Source organism: Brassica napus, chromosome C5 (genome assembly GCF_020379485.1).
Source record: "Brassica napus cultivar Da-Ae chromosome C5, Da-Ae, whole genome shotgun sequence".
In the NCBI taxonomy this organism is placed as follows: domain Eukaryota; kingdom Viridiplantae; phylum Streptophyta; class Magnoliopsida; order Brassicales; family Brassicaceae; genus Brassica; species Brassica napus.
Window position 1 is genome coordinate 10,314,597 of NC_063448.1, and position 26,422 is coordinate 10,341,018.

General features: G+C 36.8%; 2 protein-coding genes across 2 annotated transcripts; both read right to left on the bottom strand.

The window, feature by feature from the left end:
• Positions 1–6,463: 6,463 nt before the first annotated feature.
• LOC106351445 (mini zinc finger protein 3-like) lies at positions 6,464–7,046 on the bottom strand. Its single transcript, XM_013791247.3, has one exon. The coding sequence runs from the start codon at positions 6,919–6,921 to the stop codon at positions 6,655–6,657; it is 267 nt and encodes an 88-aa protein (XP_013646701.1). The 5' UTR covers positions 6,922–7,046; the 3' UTR covers positions 6,464–6,654.
• A 1,375-nt stretch (positions 7,047–8,421) lies between these two features.
• Positions 8,422–11,508, bottom strand: LOC106419165. Its single transcript, XM_013859917.1, has one exon. It carries the CDS (start codon positions 11,506–11,508, stop codon positions 8,422–8,424), a length of 3,087 nt encoding a protein of 1,028 aa, XP_013715371.1.
• Positions 11,509–26,422: the final 14,914 nt, after the last annotated feature.

Here is a 26,422-nt window from a genome sequence, read left to right on the forward strand (position 1 = left end):
TGTTGGACTCCAACAAAAGTTAACTATTTTAGGATGTTTTTTTAACCAGTATTCCACTTCTGAGCAGCCACTAATCGATATGTGTAAAAGCGAAATCGTAGTCGTGTGTATGTGAAAGAGAAAAAAATAAGCAGTTGAAGAATCAGGTGGAAAATAAGGGATACTTTTATGCAACGATTGTTATTTTCAGATCAGCTTTCTCTATTTGTAGCAGAGAATATAAAGATAAATAAGTTTTGCAATAGTGGTCATTTTTACTGTAATTTCCCAAGTGTACGAGTTGTTTTGTGTAGAGAAACAAACATTTGTTGTCATCATCGTATGCGTTTTTATTTTTGATCAGAAAAGAGAGAAAATAACATTCGAGGTCATCATTGTGAAATCCAATTACGATTTCTCTTCTGTTTGTGGGGATTGTTATGAAACTAGGGTATGCTTCTGATTTTCATAGCTCTCTTTAAATCTTTAAAAAATCATTCTAAGCTTCAAATCAAGAAACACTACAGTTTTGGTGTGTATAATTATTTGCTTGGTGACATATTCTTTGATTGTTTTGGGCTGGAATATAAACCCAACTAAATTGTTTTATTCCATTTAATTAGGTAATTATATATATGTTTTAAAATGTTATCGTTGCTACTATGTGGAAACTAAGAATGAGATATTTGATTAGATAGGAATTATATACTTTCATTCAATAAAGCCAACACTAAAAAGACTAAAGGATTTAGTTATTTCTTTAAGAAAAAAACAATTTTCAGAAAACATTTATACGCAGTCTGGTTCATCTTATTTTCAGATTATTAATGGTTACACTACATTTAATTTATTTTGGTTAAATTATGTTTGGTTCACTCAAAGTAAATTATTTAATAAGATAGGGTATAAAACTCAAGTAAAATTATGGTAGAAATATAATACTTTATTAATTTATAACACTATTAATCTATAATATATTTTCAAATAGTATAAGCAAAATTTTCAACAATTTTTTTATTAAAAAGTACAAGAAATTTTTAATAGAAATTAAAAATTTAATATAAAATGAAACAAATATATATTATAAAACATCATTTGTTGTTACATAATATATACTAAGATAATATTGAAACTATTTATATATTACTTTAAATTAGAAATTTTTATAATTTTATCACATTACATTTGATTTTCAATTGATCTAGTTTGGAAGTGGGTGTATTAATTTATTATCGTGAGAAATTAGTTATTGTAATAATATTAAAATATGATACTCTCAGAAATAAGAGAAATATTAGTTATTCTTACTTTAAATTTTTTTCAAATATATCAAATTGAAACAGAAATCAAATAGAAATATAAATCATTACATTTTCTTTAATTTTCTGATTTAATAATTTTGTGCTCTTTAACAAAACAATTTTAATGGTTTTTCACCTCAAACCAACAAAATTTAACAAAGTTTAAAATATAATTTTAGAATAAAAAGAGATAATATTTATTATTTTCAATATAAAGTAAAATTTTAAATATTTTATAAAATTAAAATACAATGCACTTAAACATAAAATAGTTTTAGTATAAACTCGCCCGCCAACCCCTAGTATATAATATATAATAATAACAGGGTAAAATCGAGAATATTACCTTAATATAATCATATCTCTGATATAATCATATCCCTGCCAAGGTATATATATAAGCTTGAAGGTTGATTTAGAACCTATTAATTAGAATTAAGTGATTCTCGAGATAAGTCTACAAAGTCACAATTAATTAGATTCATATTCTCCATTATTGAACTTTTTCATCACGTTATTACTCCAAAAATAATCTAACTAATGCTAACAAAATATTCGTTAATATTGATAAGTTCTTTTGCATTTAGAAACACAATAACTTCGAATATTTTGTTCCTCAAATATAATAAATATCTCAGAAAATATACAGTATAATATATGTCATATTTAATTTAATATACAATATAGTATATATAAACCCAAAACATTTTGCACGGTGAGAAATATATGTGCATTTATAAAGAGAAAGATTGGTACATATAATTACAACACTCCATTAAAAAGTTTGGCATACTATAACCAGTGCCGTGCTTAGCATAATAGGGGCCTAAGGCAAAATAGCTAATCTTATTTTAATAATAAAAATATCTAGTAATTTTAGTATAATAATAGTATTTTAATATACGTTGACAAATAAACAACAGCTTAAAAAATTATTGAAAACTTAGATTGAAAACATTATATGTCTTGTTATAAGCTAAATTCTACGTAGACAAAGAAGTTTTCAACATTAATAAGAAAACCAGAAGTTAATGCTCAAAGGAAAATAGAAATTGATGTTTGATTATTAAAAGAAAGCATATTATCACGTTGTTTATGCCATAATCTATAAATTCGGGGCCCCAAAATGAACTAATATGAGAAGGGGCCTGAGGCCAATGCCTCAAAATCAAAAGGGTAGGCACGCCTCTGACTATAACCCCTTATTTTGGTAGCCTAAGATTGGTAAATGTAAATAGAACATAAACATAAAAACTTTGGCACAATATAACCCCCATGTATTCGTATAATTGGAGAATTGTAATTGAGACATAATAAGAAAAGTGCAGAAGTTTCTATGTACATATAGTTAGAACATAAACCTAGTGAGCTATATAATGGTTAAATTAAGAATAAACTTGAACGATGAAGTGAGTTATTCCATTAATGGTTGGACTTGGACACTCCATTAAGTGATTAATAGAGTATTCCATGAGTTCGAAGTTGATACTAAATTTGTCATATCTATTGTTTATTCAATATAGGTCTTTAATCTCCAAGCTGGAATTTTTTGTGACACGACTTAAATAATGTAATCAGACAAAATTTCCGATGACGTGATAAAGAAAGAAGAAGTTATCATGTCAAAAAAGAAGAAGAAGTTATTTTGTTGTAAAGGAACAGAAAAAGGGACTGTATTTATTGAACCCGGTCTGCAAAACGATCATTTGAACCGGTCTGCAAAACAATTAGAAGGGGTGGTCGTATAATTAAATATTTTAATTACATGTTTTAATGTTTGAGTTAATCTAACTTTCTCTAGCGAATTGATTTTGAACTTACAAATTATTAAATCGATTCTTATGTTACCACGTAAGATAAATTGACAACCTAATTAAGTGACGTATCAGCAAATTTCTTTTGTAATTAATATAAACTATAGATTACAACTTTTTAAATGATTCTCAATTAATATAGGGGATTCAGAAGGGCCGGGTAAGTTTTCGAAACAAGGACGTATGAAGTATGAACCAAAACCAGAACCAAAAATTATTACAGCTAAATTTGTCTGAGATGGTTCCGTCTTTTTCAAAATATCGAGACAACATAAAAACGATGGCTGCGTCTCACATTCTCCCCTTGCTCTTCTCTCTTGTTATTGGATCGGTGATTCCGTTTTTACTTTGTGTGATGCTGAAGAAACAATTCTCATGATGTATACCGAAGGAATGAATACAACTTCTGAATTGTAACACTCATACGAATGATAAAAGGAAGGCAACAATGTTCGAGTTTTTGATTTTTCTAATAGAATTTCACGGGATTTTAGGTCGAGTAACAGCAGAGATTATATGATATAAACTCATTACTTGTGTTTTGGGCTATGTACTCATCAATTCATCGTTTGAGTGAGATATAATAAGCACAAAAGAGTATTCTCATCCACTTTTTATATTTGTTCTGTCTTTTTAGGGGTCTTTGAGTTTCAATCGTCGGGTGTATAAGCATTTGCGTAGAAAGCTACAGAGCCAAGCAATATTGGAAAAGCCCGAGTTCATGAGACTGGTGTTAAAAGCCGTGGGTTCGTATAGCTTAACAGATTATTTTGTGTTGATAAAAAAAAAAAAGGGAATTGTTTTGTTTCTCTTATAAATTTCTTTTAGTCACATCAATTCTTTGCCAACTAAAGTCAAAATAAACAGAACGGCCGCTATGTGACATATAAGACCCTGTATTAGTTACCACAAGACTTGTAGAGCTCGCTTATATTATATGGTAAAAAAGTGTAGAGATTCCCAAAATTACTACATGTTTCCTCCAAAAGAGTATTTTTAAAATAGATTTAGTTATCTTTAGATTGAAAAAAAAAACAAAAAAAAACTACAGTGTTCTTTTCCAACAAATTTGAGTGGCCATTTAGATGAGACCAGAAGCAGCCAATATGTGTTTTTGGTGGTATTGGTAACAAACATTGCTTTATATTATTTGTAATGGCTTCAAAGTGACTATAACATATGAGCGAATTAAAATACATGAACCTAAACGATTTGATAACATGATTTGAAATGTGGGCCGCTGTGTTATTAATTAAATTACTTTTTTTTTTGTCACAAATTACTTTAATAAGCAGTAAAATCATGATTCACACACATATTAATACACATTACACATATATAAAAGGGGAAAATAACTCCATTGAGATCAGGGGCGGATGCAGGAATCCTTGTAACTGGAGGCACAATACAAAAAAATTCCAAATACATATAGAGTTGGGGGAACTTTTTCCTTTTATTCAACAAAAGCTAAGAACAAGTAACCAAATTTATTTAAATTATATAAGAATATCAGAAACCAGTAGAGGGCATGTGACCCCGTACCGTCAAGCCTCCGTCCGCTCCTGATTGAGATATTTTCTCTTAACAAATATGATTTTTTTTTAGATGGCTAGTTATTTCAATTGAAATATCTAAAGATTCACTTTGACTACTAAAAGTATGAATTAAAAGTCCAGAATTTTCACGAGTTTCAAATAAATTATAATAATATACAGAAGTCGGAACCGTCTGTTAATTTATGTAAGTGGTGCTTTCAAAATCATATTCATGTTTTATTTACCTTCAACATGTATACCATGAACTGGCCGGTAAACAGTTAACAAAAACTATTAACCTTTTCTATTTAAAGTTTGTAAATGATCTCCACATAATTTGAAACTGGCCAGTCGCCATGACAATAAAAATTGAAGTTATAACAATACTTTTGAAAGTCATCTTTTTAAAAACAAGTCTAGAATATGGTATTGGAATCTTTTTTATGTGTAGAGGTGGGTCGAATACTCAAGAGAGAGAGAGAGGCGAAGGGAAGAACATAGGATTATTGGTACTTGTATGCATTAATTTCAATTTTTACGTTATAAAATCGTGTTAACTAAAACTGTCATATCTAGCAATAGATATAGAAGAACAAGACCAAAGACTTAACTCGCTTATTAACTCGGGTTTCCATATACAAATCTGAACATACCCATTTCTTGTTGCTGTCATTAATTAACTCGCTATTTAATTTGGGTTTCCATTTATAAATCAGAACATCCCCTATTTTCTGTTGTTGTCATTGACCATATGCTTCATAATCAGACATGTGCTACTGAAACTTGTAAGTAAGCAGTGAAAGAGATGGCAAGCGCTCCTAAGAATCTATTCATCTCTTTCAATGCAAGTTCTCTTATCTTGTAAGTAGGGATAGGCAAATTATCCGTTAAATTTGATCTGATTTGTTATTCGTTTCGATTCGTTTGGAAAACTACAGATATCCGTAAAGCTTCGAATCAAATCAAATATCAAAATATGATATCCGTAAAAAATGAAGCAAATAATTATTTTTGGAAAGCCGGATATCCGATCCAATCTCTGTATTTATAGATATATAATGTAATTGTATATACAAACTATTATATCTATACATATTTTATGATATAATTTGGCTATTTTTATATTTTAAATTGTTTTTGGATTATTGCATATCCAATTTAATTCTTCTGCTGGATCAAAGGTTAACATGTGAATTTTCTTATTGGGTTTGTTAATATTAAAATTTTATTTATAATTTCTGTTTAAAATGTCAATTTGTTAGTACAATATTGTATTTTAATTTTGAATTGATATTTAAAAACATATTTAATTTTAATTTTAATATTATATATTATATATTATTTTTATTGCGAATTGAATCGAATGATTCGCTAATATTTAAAAAAAACTCTGGATATCCGGAATTTTTCGGATCGAAGCGAATCACAAAAGTAGATCTTCGTTTTGGACGGAGCGGATCACGGATACAGCGAATTTTTAGGTATCCGCTCCGTGCCCAGGTCTACTTGTAAGGATTAATCTCCTTCAAATCCGCTTACAACATATTAGCATACAAATATAGACTACAATATCTATCTGTGATTAGCTCAATCAAGATTACTGTACGACTAAAGAAGACTCTTGCGTTTAGGGAAAGGTATAGTTTACGTACCTCTTCAGAATCAAACACAAAATTATATACGGCTCATTGTACCTAAATAGGCCTCTTAAGAGTCTTAAAAAGGTAAAAAAGAAAATCAAGATCCGAAAGAACAAAAAAAAAAATTGTGTGTAATCTTAAATGGATCAAATCATATATAGTTGAAGCTGAAGTATATAGTACTCCATCACATCAAGATTGAAGAATCATTAATCATATAGATTGGCGTTGCTGTAAGTATTTGAATATACATCAATAACCATATACATAGATAAATACATCTCTGATATTATAATTCAATAGAAGTAGAATCTTTTTTTCTTTTAATATAAATCACCAATACCTTTCTTGGGTTTTCTTCCATGTTCCCACCTTCGTTAATGATTCAATTAGGAGGAGAATACTCGCAAACAACCTCCGTTTCAACTTCCCTCCGATGAAAATTCCGGTGACATCCACAAGCAGCGCACGTCAAAGCATCGTCGGTTCCTTCCCCACCTCTTGCCATAAACTCACGGCAACCGTCAACGGCGTAGCCGCCTATATTAGCGGCGTGGTTCTTCTGGCACTCAACGTAACGGACGTTGCTCGAAGAAGTAGTCGTAGTGTAGGAGATTTTTCTCTGTTTTATCACCACTTGCCTCTTCTTCATCTTTGTAAACTAATCTCCAGAAGTAAAAGAACCCTAACTTTTTTTCCTACAATTATTTTGTTTTGAGGGGGAAATGATCCAATACTCTTTTTGGATACGAAGTAAAAAGGTACTTGCAAATGACCCTTTGTATCTATCTATATTATATAAATAGGGTTGTTGAGTGTTGACTATATCTCTACACTGTAGATGGATTTATTTGTTAAATTATATGCCTAAGCATTTGAAAATTGACGGCTTCAAAAAGAAGTTATTGTAAAATTAAATTTAACTATATTTGGTAAGACATAGACCCTGACATAAATAAAATTTATAACAGTATTTTTATCAAACATAGATCTATATACATTCGGTTAACATGAAAGAAGTACAACAAATGCTGAGTATTACTAGCTAGCTATCGAGTATATCATGTTTACATGAAAACCATTTTTGCAAGTTATAAATGAATAATATGTGTATTTTTGAAACTTTTAAAGATATATTAACAAACTAACTTCAAATAGTACACTTATTTATGATAAAAAGTTTATACTATGAGAGAATCTACTCTTTAAAATACTACTCCCTCTATTTCAAGAAAATGTATGTTTTAAGATTTTCACACTTGTTAAAAAAATATGTTATATTTTAGTTACTAATACATTATTTTCTTTAATTAACTATTCTCCATAATTTTTAACCAAAAGAATTTTAATAAACATAATTATATTTTTCTATGTATAATTTACAATTAATTTATGCATTAAAATGTAAAAAATGTATCTTTTTGAAACAATTTTTTTTCTTCTAAAATATGGTTTTTTTGGAGACGGAGGGAATATGACATTTCATTAAAAAGTATTATTTAACTTCAAATTTGAAATTAATGTTCATCACTCATTTCCCCGGTTTCTTAAAATTATACTACTCCCTCTGTTTTATATTAAGTATCACTTTGGGTTTTTTTTATTTTGTTTCAAAATAAATGTCATTCTACATTTTCAATGTAATTTTGTACATTAAATCTATTTTTTACCATTTTTAGTAACCAATAAATTTTTAAAAAAATTATTACCATTTAATTAATCATACATTAAATAGGAATATATTAGTTTTTTATATATTATTTTTTTAATTTCCATGAAAAATGTCAAAGCGATATTTATAATGAAATGGAAGTAGTAATAAAAACGGACAATCAAACACAAGAAACTCAACAACCAGCCTAGTTTTCACGTGCATCAGTTTGCATAAAGAGATTCTTTAGTTCATTGAAAACATAATTTACTCGAAATTCAACTGAATGGTAGCCACTAGCGAGATCAATAATAATAATAATAAAATTAAATGCGTATCCGAGTCACCCCAAGGGACATGCTCCCACAAGCAATAGACACTGACAGATTGTTGGAGTACAATCGCATTATCAATCGCATTTTTTAATCATTTCTATAAAGGACTTCCAGTTACCTCCTTTTTTTTGAACGACAGATACTTAATTAATAAAAAACAAAAGTGTTACAGCAAAGAGTAGTTCACCAGAGCCGTAGAGTTTTCAGTTCTTGGAATAAACTTAAAAGATACTACATCTAGATCACAAGATAAACTATGGATGTCATGAAGAGTGCCAAAGAGTTCCTTGATTGATTCTCGGTTGTTGATAGCTCGGATGATGATCTGAGCGTCTGACTTAATGGTGATGTTGTTGAGGCCCAGAGCCTGCGCTTGTAGCAGTGCCTCCCTTATGGCCAATCCCTCCGCCAGTTGCGCTGATTCGAGCCATGGCTCCGGTGTGCTTTCTTGGAAGACAATATTCCCGTGGTTATCTGTGCATGACCAGGCTAGCCCAGCCGTAAGAGATTCTTTTCTCCAGGCTACATCAGTGAAGATGGTAAAGCGTGTGTTAAGGCTTGATGGATGTCGCGATGGTTGTTGTAGCTGCGGCAAGGTAGGGGGTATCATCTGTTGGGCGTCTTGCCATTCTCGGGCATCTGCTATGGCCTTTGTGAGCGCCTCTGACGGACTGAAGCTTCTGTTTTCAAAGATTTTAAGGTTCCGTGCTGTCCAGATGCTCCAGATAATCCAAGGAAACAGGGGTCCAATTCTCATTCCGGTGGGGGGTAGGTTGGGTAGATTCCTTGATAACTTGAGCGCAGTCGGGAAGTCTGGTGCTGAGACGACTGAAATCACCTGATGTATAGGAGCAGAACTCCACACATTAATCGCAAAAGGGCACTGTAAGAAGAGATGTGAAGCCGTTTCTCTAGCTCCACAGTGAACACATGCTATGTTTTCTCTCAGTCCTCTTTTCTCCAAGTTTTCTCCGAGCGGTAAGGCTCCATTCATTATCTTCCATAGGAAGATTTGTAGTTTCGGGGATAGGGGGACCGTCCAGACATCGTTCTTCCAGTTGCAGAGGTGGCGGCTTGGTGGTGCTGGTCCTTGCTCCCATTGTTTGTCTAGCGCTGAGTAGTAACCGGTCTTGGTGGAGTACTCTCCATTTTTTGTCTTGATCCAGCAGTGTTTGTCCTGAGCTCCTGTTTTACTAGGCTTAAGGCATAGTATTGTAGGTGCTTCATGAGGGAGAATGCGGTTGATAACGTCCTTATCCCAATCGCCCGTTGCTGGTGAGAGAAGATCTGCAACTTTGAGGTCCTTTGTGGTCTGCTCAGGCGGACCCATAGGTTTGGCAAGAGTTGTTGTAGATAGCCATGGGTCATTCCAGATGCTTGTGTCTCTCCTGTTGCCAATAGTCTTGCCAGTGTTGGTTAGCAGAAGGTCGCGTCCAACTAAGATGCTTCTCCAGCCATGGGAGCATGCATTAGAGGCTTGGACTGACATGAAGCCCTCTGTTCTACAATACTTTCCGAGCAGCACTCTTGCAAGGAGGCACTCAGGTCGCTGTAGGATTCGCCAGCTCTGTTTCGCCAGCAGCGCATCATTAAAGGATTCCACTTCCCGGAAGCCTAAACCTCCGTCCCTTTTTGAAGTTGCTAGCTTATCCCATGAAACCCAACATATTTTCTTTGTATCCGGGTTTGAATCCCACCAATACCTAGTCAGGGCGGATTGGATTCGATTTGTTAAGCTCTTCGGTAGCTTAAAACACGTCATGGGGTGGGAGGGGACAGCCGAGAGGACCGATTTGAGCATCACCAATTTTCCTGCAGCGGATAGGTGTTTAGCTCGCCAGCTTGCAGCTTTCTGTCGCACTCTATCTACAATGGAGGTGAACATATCCTTTTTCATGTGCCCGAAGTGTTCTGGAAGGCCTAAGTACTTGCCCACTCCCCCCTCTTTTGAGATGCCAAGACTCGCCTTAACTCTATCTCTGATTTCCAGCGGCGTTTTCTTCGAAAAAGTAATAGCTGACTTGTTGGTGTTGATCATTTGTCCTGAGACAGATTCATACTTCCTGAGGATTTCTTTGAGCACTTCCACACTTGCCGGGGAGGTCTTTACGAAAAACATTGTATCGTCCACGAAGAGGAGATGGTTGATCCTCAGGCATCCACGTGCGACGCGTACTCCTGCGAGGCGGCCTTGTCTCTGAGCAACAGAGCATAACCCGGAAAGCACTTCGCTGCACATGATGAAAATGTACGGTGAAAGCGGGTCACCTTGTCTTATTCCCCGGGTAGGTGTGATCATGCCCTGAGCATCGCCATTGAGCAGTATCGAGTATGTGACTGAGGATATGCATCTCATGATACAGCCGCGGAATTTGTCTTGGATGCCGCAGCGCTTCAGGACTCCATCAATGAAATTCCATTCAAGCCGATCGTATGCTTTGCTCATATCCGTCTTTACCGCCATACAGCAATGTTTCACCGCACCAGACCGCTTCAGAAAGTGTAATGTTTCATGTGTGATCATGATATTATCGGATATCGCTCTATCACGTACGAAGGCTGACTGGTTCTCCCCTATCAGCATGTTCAGGATCGGTTGTAGCCGGCGGGTGATGATCTTGGAGACTATCTTATAGTAGATATTACAGAGTGCAATAGGTCTATAGTCAGCCACTGTTTTCGGTGCCGTGATCTTGGGGATGAGTCTGATGTGTGTGTGGTTGATGCTATGCGGCATGGTTTCGTGCTCGAAGTAGTGCGTTATTTCAGCGATGATAGAAGGTCCTACTGTTCCCCAGTTGGTGCGAAAGAAAGCAGCTGAGAAGCCATCCGGACCAGGCGCTTTGTCGGGGTGGATCGAAAAGAGGGCGTCTTTGATCTCCTTAGGCGTTGGTATCCTGGATAGAGTATCGTTATCCTCGGCTGAGACTGTGGCTGATAAAGCTTCCTCGACGATAGATGACCCAACTGATGCTGAAGAGGTGAAGAGCTTGGAGAAATAATCTGTGATGACAGTGAGAATCTCCGATTCTTCAAATACCGCATCTCCGGAGCTATTCTCAATGACCGAGAACTTGTTCAAAACTCTGCGGATGCGTGCAGTAGCATGGAAGAAGCCCGTGTTTTTGTCGCCTAGTGCTAGCCATAGCGTTCTGCTACGCTGTCGCCAGTATTCCTCTTCCTCCTTATATGCCTCCTTGAGCGCTTGGTTGGTCTCCTTGATGAGTAGTGTGTTGTCCGCTGAGCTCGTCATTGCCTCCTCCAGCTGAAGCTTGAGCTTTTTAATGGTCGCTTGGCTGTTTTGATGGTGTAATCTATTCCATCGAGAGATTGCTTGTCTGCAGGCTGCGATACGTTCTTCCACAGGGAGCTCAATATTGTTCCAGGTAGTGGTTATTAGGCGTCAGACTTCCTCGTTTTGGTAGAGCCTTCTATCGTATCTGAAGAGACCTTTCTTTCTTTTTGTATCAGGTTCTAGCATAGTGATGAGGGGTCTGTGATCGGATCCGCCAAAATCTAAGTAAGAGCAGCATCCGGAGGGATAGAGTTCCGCCCACAGGCTGTTTGACATGGCCCTATCAATTCGGCAGTGTACTGTATGAGTGTGTCTAACGCCTCTCCATGATAAGAAGTTGCCCGTATGGCGAAGATCGCACAAGTCACACTGAGACATGAAAGTTCTGAAATCGATGAAGGATCCTTCCGCCCTTTGCGGCCCACCGTCCTTCTCTGAATTCTCAATAATATCATTAAAGTCTCCGGTGAGGAACCATGGCTGATCACGAGTAGACCCTATACTGGTAAGTGTTTGGAGGACTTCTCTGCGCTTTTGTTGTTCTGGCGCTCCATAGGTGAACGTAGCAAAAAACGGTTTCTTCTTATAAATAACATTCACATCGATAAAGTTATCACAAGAAGCAATCACATTCAGGTCAATACAAGAGTTCCAGAGAAGTGTCAGCCCTCCTCCGCCCACGCTGTGCGGTGGAACATAATGTTTATTGTCGAAGTTCAGAAACTCCAGCTTTGACTCGATGAACTCCGGGGAATTTTTCGTTTCCATGAGGAAGATAACGTCGGGATCAAGCTCCTTCTTGATATCCCTCAACCGCTGAAGTGTTATGGGATTCCCTAACCCACAACAGTTCCAGCTCAGTATTTTTAAGGAAGAGATTGGAGCGGATTTTGAAAATCCGCAGTCTCTGTCCTACTCCCTTGCTCTGTCGCGTTTTTGTTTTGTTCTGTGGCGTTACTCCGTGCCATAGGTGGTGTCGGTCCTGTTGGGGGAGGCAGTAGTTCTTGAGGAGTGATCTGTTGCATTTGTGATGGGGTCAGGGGAGTGCTGGCGCTCTAGAGCCATGTCTTCCTTCATTCTTTGAAGACTGTGTTCGTATCAGGCGGCTATTTTGTTTTGGCTTGGTTCCTTTCCTGACTCTTGGAGAGTTTTGAATAGTTTTCACGTTACGCTTCCTAGAGCTCGCTCCTTGTAGGATGTTTTTACCCGCTGTGCTTGCTTTACCCGGGGGGCGTCCTCTCTTCCTTGGCTGTGGACCCAACAGGAGCTCATTTTGTTCAAGGTATGAGTCAGCTTCTAGCAGGCCTTGATTTGGCGTTGCTCCCTGCCTCGCCTCTTGTTCTTGTCCTTTATCTTTTAGTGCATGTGCTAACATTGCTGCTGCTCTTTCCGCCATCATGTTATTCGATTCCCCTTCTAGGACTCTTTGCCTTCGTGCTTCCCTTTCAACTGGGTCAGGAACATTAACATATTGTCTTGTGACTTCATGTAGGTCTGTCATGATCTCATCATGTAGTTGTTGGTGTGATTCTCTGGCAGCGGTATCGAGCATCATCCCTGGTGTTGTATGAGGAGTGCTGATGTGTTCTGTATAGTTATCCTGAGGTTTCTCTATCCACGCTAGGTGGGTGTTGTCAGGTCTTGTACCAAACGATAGGGATCTCCTGCGCGTTTCAACCCGGGGGTAAGGTGGTGGCTCTTGGCCGTGTAGTTGGGGGTTTGTAAGGCTCTTCCTCGGTATAGTAGTCGATGGTCTGTCTTTCCTGTAGGCATGCGAGTCGACAGGTGACTCAGATCTTCTTTGGTAGATATTATTGCCGTTCTTACGTACTGGGGGGGGGGAGGCTCTAAAGTTCCTTGTCTGTTCCGGTCCATCGTACTTGGAGGATGGCCTAACACCAAACGGGTGCCCACATCTGTCGAGGCGCTGATCATATGCGCGTTGATGATTCCTGGTTCTTTCGTCCTTGTGATAACCTGTGTCCCTCCGAGTGGCTATCCAGTTGTTGGCTGTCCCTCTCTGTCTATCCTCCTCATAGTTACGTCTAAAGATAGAGGGTTCCACTGGTCGATGGCGCTGCGGTGCTATAGATTGTTCCTCTGACGATTGGTTTCTGTGGGAGCATTCAGTGGATGTGTGTGTCAGTCTTTTGCAGTGGTCGCAGTGATTGGCGAGCTTTTCGTACTCTAAGGTGACGAGGGTATCTTCTCCAGTTGAGAACTCTACAATGGTTTCCATAATCAGTGGTTGGAGCCCATTAACAGTGACCAAGATTCGTGCTGAGGTTGGAGTCAGTTCAAAGCTGTCATATCTGCCAAGTTTGCGTCCGATTCGTTCGAACATCTCTGGGTCCCAGTAGTGGAGAGGGAGGCCTCTGAGCCTAATCCAGAACGGTATTTCTACAGGGAAGTCCGGCGAAATGATGGGTTCCCAGCGCTGCAGGATGAGCATCCACCTAGCGTAGTGGTATGGTCGTTTGGCGAGGACTCTATCCATATCTTCTTTGAGTTCAAAGCGAAACTGGAAGCAATGTCGGCCAAGCTCCGAGCCAGTAGCAGTTCCTCTGAGGTTCCATCTCTGTATGAGGAAGGGAATCAGGTCCCTGATGCTCTGTTCCTGCGGGTTTGTAACTCGGCCGATAAGTGTTAGTTCATTGTCTCTTATGGCTTGCGAGGTGTCGATTTCCGGAGCTCTTATTCGGCGAAGGTTCGTCGATGAGGATGAAGTTGCAATTCCTTTACCTTTCTCAGCATAAGTCAAGCGGCGAGTCATCGTGAGTCTCTAGTTGTTGAGGGGGGATCTCGACTGGTGGTGTATATTTCAACGAGAGAGGGTTAGGGAGACGTGACGACGGTGCAGTAGACGAGGAGCGGTGGTGCTGGTGCGAAAATTTTGACGGCTACCAGCGGGTAGGAGCTCAGGCGGACCCTCCGACCGACGTCGGGGGTGAGAACCCGGGAAAAATTGTTCCCCGGTTTGAGATTCAAAAAACTTTACTCGAAATGGTAATAAACCGGCTGGTTGGTTTAATCAGGGTGAGCATTATCACTGCCCCTTAGCCCACCCCTTAGCCCAAGAAAACATTTAAAAACAATAAAGAGAAGAGAGAAACCCAAGAGGCGAGTCTTGGGTAAGGGCTGGAAGGTCCGCCCCTTAGGGACACGGGTCAAGCTGAGAGAGGACCACAAAATCGGTAGGTCTCTCTCGATCATCTCTCTTTCTCTCTCTCTCGATCATCTCTCTCTCTCGAAAGCTCTCTCCGCGAAAGGTGATTTCGTCTCCTTGGGTGTCTCTCATCGGCGACATCTCTTTCGGTGGTTCTCCTCGAAGCGACGGAGCTCTCTCTTGAAATCAAAAGGTAAGGGGTTGTTGTCTTCTTGACTATGCATGTCTTTGATTAGGTTTGATCTGTTGTTTTTCTATGTATTTTGTCTCGGTGGGTCTGTGATTGATTATTGATTGTTGGTTTTGTCTCTCGGTGGGTCTGTGATTGATTATTGATTTTTGGTTCCGGTTGTTCTGTTGTTTCATTAAGCATGTGATTGATTATTGTAGTTTGTTAATTCTGTTTGTTTCACCAGCAATCGCAGCTTTCAAAATTTTGATGTGTTTGATCTCTGAATATGTTCTGTTTGTTCTTGGATTTTAATTATGTTTCAATTAATACGGATGGATCAAAGTTGATCTGCTATGTTTCAATCCTTGCTCTGTTTCTGTTCTTTGATTTGTTTTCGGTTTTGTTTATGTCTTTCTGTCTGAATAATTTGTTGTTTATGTCTTTATGTGGGCAGATAGAAGGATAAATGTTCATCTAGCTCAGGAGTTCATCTAGACAAACACTTGATCAAATAAAACACTAGATCAATTAAAACATTTCCCAAAATTTTCTCCTTCTCTTGTTCTCTCTTTTTCTATTCAAAATTCAAAAAAAAAAACAGTTTTTCCTTTCCATATGGCATCTTCTTCTCAAAATCCTTTTGACGGATTGGATGATGATAATTTCGATGAAACATTTGATCAATATTTTGATCAACAATTTAATCAATATTATTATCAAAAATTTGATCAAACTTTGGAGAATCTTACCATAAATTATGGTAATCAAGAAAAAGCAAAGAAACAGAGAAAAAACGAGCTTATATCGAAATAAATCGTGACGAAGAGCATATTCGTTTATGGAATGATTATATCAGTAAAACTCCAATGTATCCCACAAATATGTTACGGCGACGATTTAGAATGAACAGGCCGTTGTTCATGCCTATTGTTGATCGACTCTCCAATGAAGTTGAATTCTTTCAACAAAAGACTGATGCTCTCGGAATCTCTCTCCACTTCAGAAGTGTACAGGGGCCATTCGTGTCTTGGCATATGGGAATGCGGCTGATGCTATTGACGAATACCTCAGACTCGGTGAAACTACTACACGGTCATGTGTGGAACATTTTGTGGAAAGCATAATATATTTATTCGGCGAGGAGTACCTAAGAAGACCAACACCGGCTGATCTTCAACGACTCCTTGATATTGGTGAGCATCGTGGATTCCCCGGGATGATAGGAAGCATCGATTGTATGCATTGGGAGTGGCAGAATTGTCCCACCGCTTGGAAAGGTCAATATACACGTGGTTCAGGAAAACCGACAATCGTTTTAGAGGCAGTTGCATCGTATGATCTATGGATATGGCATGCGTTTTTGGACCTCCAGGTACCTTAAATGATATCAATGTTCTTGATCGCTCACCTGTTTTTGATGACATAATAAAAGGTCAAGCTCCGTAAGTCACCTTCTCTGTCAATGGAAGAGAGTATCATATGGCTTACTATCTCACCGACGGTATTTATCCAAAATGGACTACTTTTATCCAATCAATTTCAATACCACAAGGACCGAAAGCGGTTTTATTTGCTCAACATCAAGAAGCTGTCCGAAAAGATGTCGAGCGTACTTTTGGAGTCTTGCAAGCTCGCTTTGCCATTGTTAAAAATCCAGCACTTTTTTGGGATAAAGTCAAAATTGGGAAGATAATTAGAGCATGTATCATACTCCATAACATGGTAGTATAAGACGAACGAGATGGATACACTCAATATGATGTTTCAGAGTTCTAACAAGGAGAAGACACCGGAAGTTCACATGTCGATCTCACGTTCTCTACTGATATCCCTACAAATATCGGCAATATGATAGGTGTTCGAACTAGAATTCGTGATCAACACATGCATCAACAACTGAAAGCTGATTACGTTGAACATGTATGGCATAAATTCGGACGTGATGAGGACAACAACTAAGCTCGCATGTTTCTTTCAAATTATTCTCGTTTATTTTACTAATTTTAGTTTTAATGTTCTTTTTAAAAATTAATGTTTAAAATGTTTTATTTTAATATGTTATATTTAATAAATAAATTTTATATTTAAAAATTTTTAGTTTAATATTTTTTTTCTTAAGAACCCAAAATAAGAACCCCCATTGGACCTAAAAAAATAAGTGTTTCTTAAGTACAATCTCTTAACTATTATTAATTACTAAATAATCATTAAGACCCCAAATTAACCTTAGCTTTATATATTTATAATTAAAGCTATATAAATCTCTTCAAGCTAATATAGATTTACGTGGTTGAAAGTAATACGAAGACAATGGAAGGTGACTATTTAGATAATGATATTACAACGAGTAAACTAGCCTTGAGATTTATTTTGACAATTTGACAATACCAGAACCTATAAGAAATTTTAAATATGTTTCTCTAGCTTGATGATTGATGTTTTCAAAATCATATTAAACATTATCTTGCGCATGTATCTATCATATCTATGTCTATCTGTTTTTTCTGTCTCACGCATGGACATGTTAACCTAATGTCCTATTTTGTCAGGCCCGTGCCTCAGTTCTAGAAAAAGAAACATTCACTTAGGGCAACAAATTTTTTTTTTTGTTTAAATCATGGGCATCATTTTATGTAAGATCAAGGCATAATAAAAACATGAGAAAAGTGATGTGGTAGCTAAGATAATGAAAAACATGGATTTATGATTAAAACATGGGTTTCTTAAGTTACAATATCTAGATAATTGTCAATTACTAATGAATTGGGGTAATTGAAGTGGTTAAGGGTAATAGTTTTGGATGTATTTTCTAAAATATTTTTAAGCTAATTTGATAAATTCTTACTTTCGTTTAATTATGATATAAGAAACATTAAATGACTTTACTATTTATCTAAAAGAACTAATTATTAAATTTTTGATAAAATTTTAACTAATAATTTTGTAAAATAATATTTTGTTTGTTAATTTAATTATACAATGTATATTCTATTGTAATTTATACTATTGTTATTTTGAACATTATATATTATTTTTTACTGCATGAATTTTTATGATTTAAATTTGTAATAATTTCGAGCAGCGGTAAAAGTTCGCACAGCTCTGTATTTTATCTATCGTCAAGTTGAACTATTTCATTTAGACCGTATAAATATAAGATTAGCACAACCAAATTCTGTCAACAAACTGAAATCCAAGTTACAAAAGCCTGACATCTATGATTTTGTATATAATTTGGCTTTTTTTGTCGAGACATGGTTCGCTCACGTTTTTTAAGTTTCAATAATACTAGTTTATAGACCGCCAAAGTCGCTTAGATTGACAAAATGTATTATTTTGTTTCCTTGAAATCTGCCTAATAAGTAATTATTAGTCAATGGACTTCCTTGTTCTTATAACGTTAAAACAAGAGTGGATCCCAGTTGCTACACAAAAGACAACACGTCTATGACCCATGCGATTCGGCTCTATACATTAGTTTTACCCTAAAATGGTCAAAATTTTAATTTGTTTTCCTCTATATAATTTACGTGTTCACTTTGTAGACTACACACCAACAGTCCTCAATGCTTTAAGACGGGCTTTTGAATTAAAAAAGAAGGATATAACAACAAAATAGAAAAATATTCAAACTATATAAGAATATCGTGGCAAACTATAAAAGAAGGATATAACACCATGGCATGTTTTCATCTCGAGTCCTACCATCACTGAAGTCGATATATGACCGATAGTGTTTTTCTTTTGGGGTTAAAATATGGGCAAATCTCCAAAATAACACCTTTCTAAGTTTATATCACAAAAATAGCATTCAAAAACTAAAATGACCAAAATATCATTTTATCATTTGAAAATTTTAATTTTTTTATTTTTCAAAATTTGAAATCTTATCCCCAAAACCTCATTTTTCAACTCTAAACCCTAAACCCTAAACCCTAAACTCTAAACCCTAAACCCTAAACCCTAAACCTTAAACCCTAAACCTTAAACTCTAAACTCTAAACCCTAAACCCTAAACCCTAAACCCTAAACCCTAAACTCTAAACCCTAAACCCTAAACTCTAAACCCTAAACCCTAAACCCTAAATCCTAAACCCTACTCTTTAACTCTAAACCCTAAGTTTGTGACTTTTGATAAAACATTAAGTGCTATTTTTGTGACTTTTGACCTTGAGTGCTAGTTTGTGCTAGTTTGGGAACAAAAACTTAATTTAGTGCTATTTTTATCTTTTTCTCTTAAAATATTGGTTAATTTATATTTATACTTGTGAACATTGTTATATAAAACGATTCGATCATTCAGAAATTTATTTAAAATCGAAAATCACGGGAAAATGTTTAATATAAAATTAATACACTGTGATTTCTTGTTCAATATCTATTGACGAATTCGAAGTATTTTTCACATCCAATAAGTAGTACTATTTAATAACAACATAGTGTTAATTAAATGCATTCATTGTGAACATATGATCGGAATCTACGTTCACTCGTTCGCATTATAGCAGAAATTAATGGTAATATATTGGTACAATAATCTACGTTATAATAGGGCAGTTGCATCACTCCTAATGCGACACGTCAGCGATATGTGGGTCTCACTTTTAAAAAGTGTGAAAAAGTGTCAAGTCTGTTATTCAAACTCGGGTTATTGAGATCTAAACAACAACATTTATACCACTGAGCTAAAGAATTCTTTGAACATTAATGGCTGAAACAAATATATATTTATGAAGGTCGGAAACCTTTGCTTCTTCGATTTTCTCTGTGGGACCCACACTTATTTGTTTTATCTAATGATTTAATAAATACTTTATAAATCACGTTTTGAAATGGGATTCGTTAAAAAAAAAGCTCAAGAAACCTCTTTGGTCTGTAAGCTTTCTCTTCAATGGAAGTTTAGGGCTTTCAATTTTTAATCATCGGTTCATGATTCATCTAAGAAACACAGATTGACTCTTTGAGTTTCATGAATCAGTTTTTCTTCTTTAGTCTCTACATCTCCCCATCTTTAATAAATTCATCATCGGTTCTTTTATTTTGCCTGATAAATCATGATTGTGTGGTTTTAATTTTCTTTGGTCATCCTTAGCTTGCACCCTTTGATCTAACCAAGAAAAAGAAGAAGACATTTGTCGTTCAGGATGCCATCGAGGACTCAGCTAAGTCACACGGGAGACATACTATCTATTGTCTGATTGTTCAAGAAGAGTTTATGTGCTGTGAAACATATTTGTTTCTTTTCATTAGTTGCTTTGTTTAATCTTTTTTCCTGCAAATAAGGATGGCTTTGACAGTTCATTCACGGGAGCCAAGAAGTAAAACAAGAAGAAGCCAGTGAGTGTTTGACATTTTCTGTCTTCCTCAGTTTTTTTTTTCCATTCATTAAACTTGGATTTTGAATATTATGTGCCTCACATTCTTTTTATTTTGATGGTTGTTAGGTTGAATGAAGATCATTGAATAAAGAAAATGTTGATGCTCCTGAAGATTTGGAGGGTACTTTATATTTCTTTCTCTGATAATTCTAGCGACATAAATTTGAACTTTACAAAGGGTATATTGCAGAGCATCCTAATGATGAGGAAGAGGTGGATGAAATTGATCTGCACCAGCAACGTTACCCGTAGGAGGGAAGTAACATGGATTACTTATACGACGAGGTAAGCATATCATTAGATAGTTTGCGGTCCATCTTTGAGGGCCGTCAATTGTAAGTGTCTATCGTTTTGAAGTTGTACGACACTAAGATGTAAAGAATTACTAATCACGATTACCTTACTAGTAGAGTTCTTTTGCACAGCTATTGTCAATGGAATTAACACTGGAAATTGATGGTACTATATTTCATGTTCCAAATGCTAACGCAAGCTCCAATGTTGATTCTCAGCTTTAACATGCCAAAATCACAATGCAGTGGCTGTTGTAAGGTAATTCAGTAGGCACAAATGTTCAGTTGAAAAAAATTATAAACTGTATTTATGCATCAAACTTATCATCTGTAACATAATAATATGTTTTTTTGTGCTAGGAACCGTTTGTAAATAAATGTCTCAGAAGTATATGACTGCTTAGTTTGTTGCTTTTGATAGTGAAATCACTAAGCTTGCAATGTGTCAAGACAGCAAAAGCATCTCAGCTGATGGTTTGCTTTACAATTTCGTTGGTTTTTTTTTCCTATTATGTTGGATGGATTCTTTTAGCTAACAAATATCGCAACAGAGTGCTGGCAATAACTCTAATAGATTTATATATACATTTAGAATTGGAAGTTTGGTGAGAATAGGAACAAGTACTTCTGTCACGCTATTGGACAGTTATACGCCATTTTAAGAGAATTGATTTCTTATATTTCCCATAATCAGTAAGATTTTAACTATTTTGTCTACTTTGCATTCATACCTCATTCTCCATCTAACTTCTCGGTGCTACTATATAATGACCAAGTCATTTTCTGCACAAATAGGCAAGTGGGGATGTTACGTTGGGTGCTTGGTTTATTGGGCTTGGCTATACAAAGTCTATTGTGACTCTAAAACTTTTACCTCATTTAACATTGATTCTTGTTCTTGGGAGAATTGCAGATTGTGAATGAAAGACACAAGCAGGAAACATATGTGTAGTTGTGTTCGATCGACATGTAGCGGTATCTGCAGATCCGCTGATCCCATTGTGGAGGTTAACATGAAATGTGTTGACCTGGAAATCATTATTTGGAAGCTACATTTTGAGGCATTTCCTCGACATATAAATAGACCATAGACAGAGTTTGATATTTATAATACTCAGTGATCATGGTATCTGCAGAAAATAGTCCTTTTGCATATTCTATATGGAACCAAGAGATATGTCCTTTGTATGATGATTGTATTATGATAGCTACTAACATAGGAGATGACTAGAGAAAGAGAAATGAGTATGAAACTCTTATATGAGTAGCTTTTGTAAACACATTTGGGTTTATTAACAGTTGTGACAAGCAATTATGTTTATAGTAATGGAAACCCGCCGCAGCGTCAATAGCAAATGCGCCTGTTTTTTGGTTGTTTGGGATTGAAATAGCTTATGGGTTTTCTAAATCAATATAATTGATTTGACTAAAGCTATCTTGGATGACAAAAGAAGGATTGCAAGTTTAATAACTTCTACTTTAGACTTTAATTTCAACTAAATTATAATCAGTCTTTTATCCATATCATCTTAGTTATAATCGTAAGGATTTATTAGAATAAACAAACAGTTTCAACAATATTTAATATGTGATTTAATAAACAAAAGAACATGTAGGATTTTTAGGATTTAAAGAGATTGGAGACAATAGTTAATGAATATGAAAAGAATACGAAGCAAATGATGAAAAATGATTAGAGCAAATTAGTGGCAACTAAGCGACAAGCCAAAATATCAATCAATAAAGAATGAAAGAAGAATGAGCAGGGTTAAGTTATTACACAAGCCAAAACTAAGACAAATCAAATGACAGAACGTGAAAACAAATGTAAACAAGACAAGAGGAGATGGTGAAGATAAAATGCATTGAAAAACTGAATGCTAGATTAGTAAGCAAGAGACAAAAATAGATTAAAATGCACAAACTCCGGGCCTTGGCGCGGATAACGATCCCTAGTATAAAAAGTAGCTAAGAACACAATTATTACAACTAGGGGCATAGTGTAGCATCCCCATCCCGCAGTCTGAACTGGATCAGTCTAAAGTCGGACTGATCAGACGGGATAGACATGTTGGACATTACATATGGATAGTATTGATCAGGTTAAGACGATACTGTCTGTCCGAACATAGCAGTTGAGCTTGTCGGACTAAGTTGGACGGATTAAGACAAGGCAGCTAGACTTGTCATCCGAGACCAGTTAGTGAATGTGTGGACTGACTGGTATACGTTGTGACGGGAATAGATACTGAGCTCAACATGAACTGATTAGCCAAGGAAAATGGTGGGAACAGTATCTGGCGGTTACCGAGAGCGGTTACCGAGAGCGGTTACTTAGCGTTTACCGAGAGCGGTTACTGAGCGGTTACCGAGAGCGGTTACTGAGTGGTTACCGGAGCGGTTAATAAGCAGTTAGCGAAGCAGTTATAGGGCGGTTCTGAGTGGTTGCCGGACCACTTAACTGACTGGGACGGTTTATGGGTTCGGGAACTGCTAAGGTAGTTACGGAACCGAGAAAGAAACTGCTCAAGGGCAGTTTATGAATTAAATGGGCGCGGGAGCGGTTATGTCGGGAAGCGAAACCGCCCATCTGTTTCCTTTAAGGGGGAGATCACGGATCAGAGAAAGGACATCTTTTTTTGGACACGGTTCTGAGACCGAACAGAACAGAGAGAGAGAGAGAGAGACAAGAAAACTGATGGAGAAAGACGGAGATCGCCGGAAAGGATCGTTTGGATTCTGATCCGACTGTCCTAGAGCCGAGCGATGGTGTGTTCGGTGTGGTTTGAGTCGTGTCAGACGGACTGAAGATGGAACGATGGTTCGCGATGTACTTACTGCGCTATACTGTGGTTACAGTCCACGGGACGGTGCGCAAGCCGCGAAAAAGGGACCGCCAGCTTAATCTGTACAGACATTGCTGTGTACTGATGGATTGCGACGCATACTAGAGCCCGTGGTGGTTAAGATCGAGAGGCAGTGGACACGGGCCTGGAGACAGCGTATCTGTTGGGTCGATGTCCTGATCTGATCAATCCCGATCGGATACTGTGTACGGATTGGGTGTGAACTGTGTGCGACAGCATATGCTATCAGTCTGTTCTGATGAACTGAAGGAAGGATCGGATACTGTGCTTGGAACGATCCTAGCCATGGAGAGATGTGGTACTGACGTGATCGATTTGATTGGTTCGTTGGAGGTGATCGGGACTAGAGACATACTGAAGGAGGAACGATTGGAAATAGGATCGAGTTTGCTGATGCGTGAGGCACAAGAGGGCGTGTTACTGATACTGGAATGACTGAGGAGCAGGATGGCCGTGGGGAGAACTAACTGGATCGAGGGCCGTGGAGCCGACTGTGTACTGACTGATCCGGGTGTGATCAAGGACTGGTTCTGGGGCGCTAAGCAAGGCTAGCGTACTGTCTGTTCTGGATGGCTGGTTGGAGACCAAGCCGTCTCTCTTTGTTTACTTGGGTCACGTGGGGATGGTTGGCTAAGTGACTAAGAAACAATAGGATTCGGTTAAGTGTCTGATCAAGCTATTGGTTAGATAAGGAAGGACGGGAAAGCATGTAGACATCAAGGAAGGAGCGTATGGATGGATTGTCAGACAACGAAGCACCGAGGCATTAAGGTACATGTTTATCATGCCGCAAAAATTAGTAGACTGCTAAGTTGCTGGATTAGACCTAGTGAACCCTGTGTACTGAACTGAACCTCATAGAGGGAAACTGGGATAAAATCCTAAATTAGAGAAAAATCGGGTATCGATCATGTTTGGTCGAGGAAGCGAATTGGGGTCGTACTGGCGGTAAGGAAAACCGGGTCGGGGCCTTTCACATAGCCCCCACACAAGCACGGAGTCATATACATTATTGACGCATTGTGTAGTCTTCTATATGAGATTTTTTTTTGTTAACTTTTGTTTTTTCGTGTTGTATATAATCAATATTATAATAGATTGATTAGGTTGATATGAGAATAACCGATGATATTTTATATGTTGATATTTCATATCTCATGTGTGGACGTCTAAAAGAGTTTCCGATTTATCTTCATCAATTCGACATCTAGCAACATTTTTCCCATGAATATATCGGACAGAGACCCACATATCCGCTGAGATTCAACATCTGATACGCTGACTAATTGCCATCCTCATCAGCTATCCAGTAAATCTGTAAGTTGTGCAAGTATAAAAAATAATTATCTACCACAGTTTAGAAACCCAAACAATAGTGAAACCTTTTATTATACATAGAGCAAGAGAATATACATAACCTTATAAATATGGTCAAGGCGAGATCTTTTAACAAAAATAAAAAATGAATCTCCATGACCTCCTCTCAGGTCAATGCGAACTCTCTTAATCCGTCCAAGAAGCTGTGTTTCTTTTTCATCGGTTGTTTCTGTAGTTGTTGGTTGTGTAAACAATTTTGTTCACCTCCTCCTTGAAACTACCAATGTGTTCTAATTCGGATTAGAAGTCTGGGAAATTAGTGAATCCCTCCATGGCGTACAGGTCTTAGTGGACAACTTCGGAAAGTAGAACAAACAACAAAGAAAAGTTATATTAATCAAGTTTTCAGTAGGACTATGAAATTCTATCAATTTAAAGAGTTTCAATGATACGCGACACTGAATAGAGCGGTTTAGAGGGTAATAGTTTATTATCGGAGGTGAGAGTTAAGTGACGAAGTGGGAGAACCCTAGGCCCTAGCTTAGAGACTATCAAAAAGAATAGACGATTAGGAGGCTTCTTTGGGTCTGTCTGACGCATCAGCCTTACCTTTTAAGGCTTATATAGAAACTGGGTGCGATAGGCCGCAGGTTAATTAAAATGACCCAACAACCATTAATTCATTACACAACCCTGTTCGAAAACTCACCGCCAAGGGCCGTAAAATCACCGGAAAAATGTAACTCGGACACCAACGGTGACGATTTAGACTGATTCGGTCCGAAAATCGAGATTCTTAAAAAAAATTAATTTTTACTCGTTTCATCCTATAATCGAGTAGTATATATAAAGAGTCATGATGTTTTCATGAAAATGGCAAAAAAACGAAAAAATTGATGTATATGTCGTTAAAAATTATGAGCCGTCAGAGTCAATATTGCAGAAAACCTAAAAGTCTAAAGAGGAAGAAGACTTGTAAAAGTCATAATTGCCTTTAATTAAACTTAATCAGAAAAACATGCAAAACATCCATGGTTCCCACTCAAACTCGGGTTGTTAGCATTTTTAAAGATGTGTAAACCGGTGCACTAAGTGATATTTATTGCAAGTTTTTAGGAATAGATAATATATTGAAATAAAAGTATAAAGATGGGTCCACCAAAATAAATGAAATGCTGAGGTGAACACCCTAAGGAGAGAGCAAAACTCAGTCATTATAATATAGATTATGCATGGGCATTTCGGGTATCGGTTTGGTTCGGATATCGGTTCGGTTCGGATATCGGTTCGGTTTGGGTATTTCGGATTTCGGGTAGTTCGGGTAGGAGGCTAGACGATCCATTTACTACTTGACCTATTTTTGGTTTGGTTCGGTTCGAATAGTTTCGGGTTCGGTTTAATTCGGATAGTAAAACTAGGAACCGGGAAATACCCTGAAAATATTTTGTTCTCATTTGATTCCGTTTCGGGTTCGGATAGTTTGGATAATTCGGGTAATTCAGATAAAATATCGGTTATTTAAGGTAAAATATCAAATAATTAGGATGATTTAGATAATAATTTCAGATTATTTTGGATATTTCGGATAAAACTATCCAGATAGTTTCAGATACTTTCGGGTAGTTCGGATACTTTATAATAATTTAGTTATACTCAACTATTTTCGGATACTTTTAAAA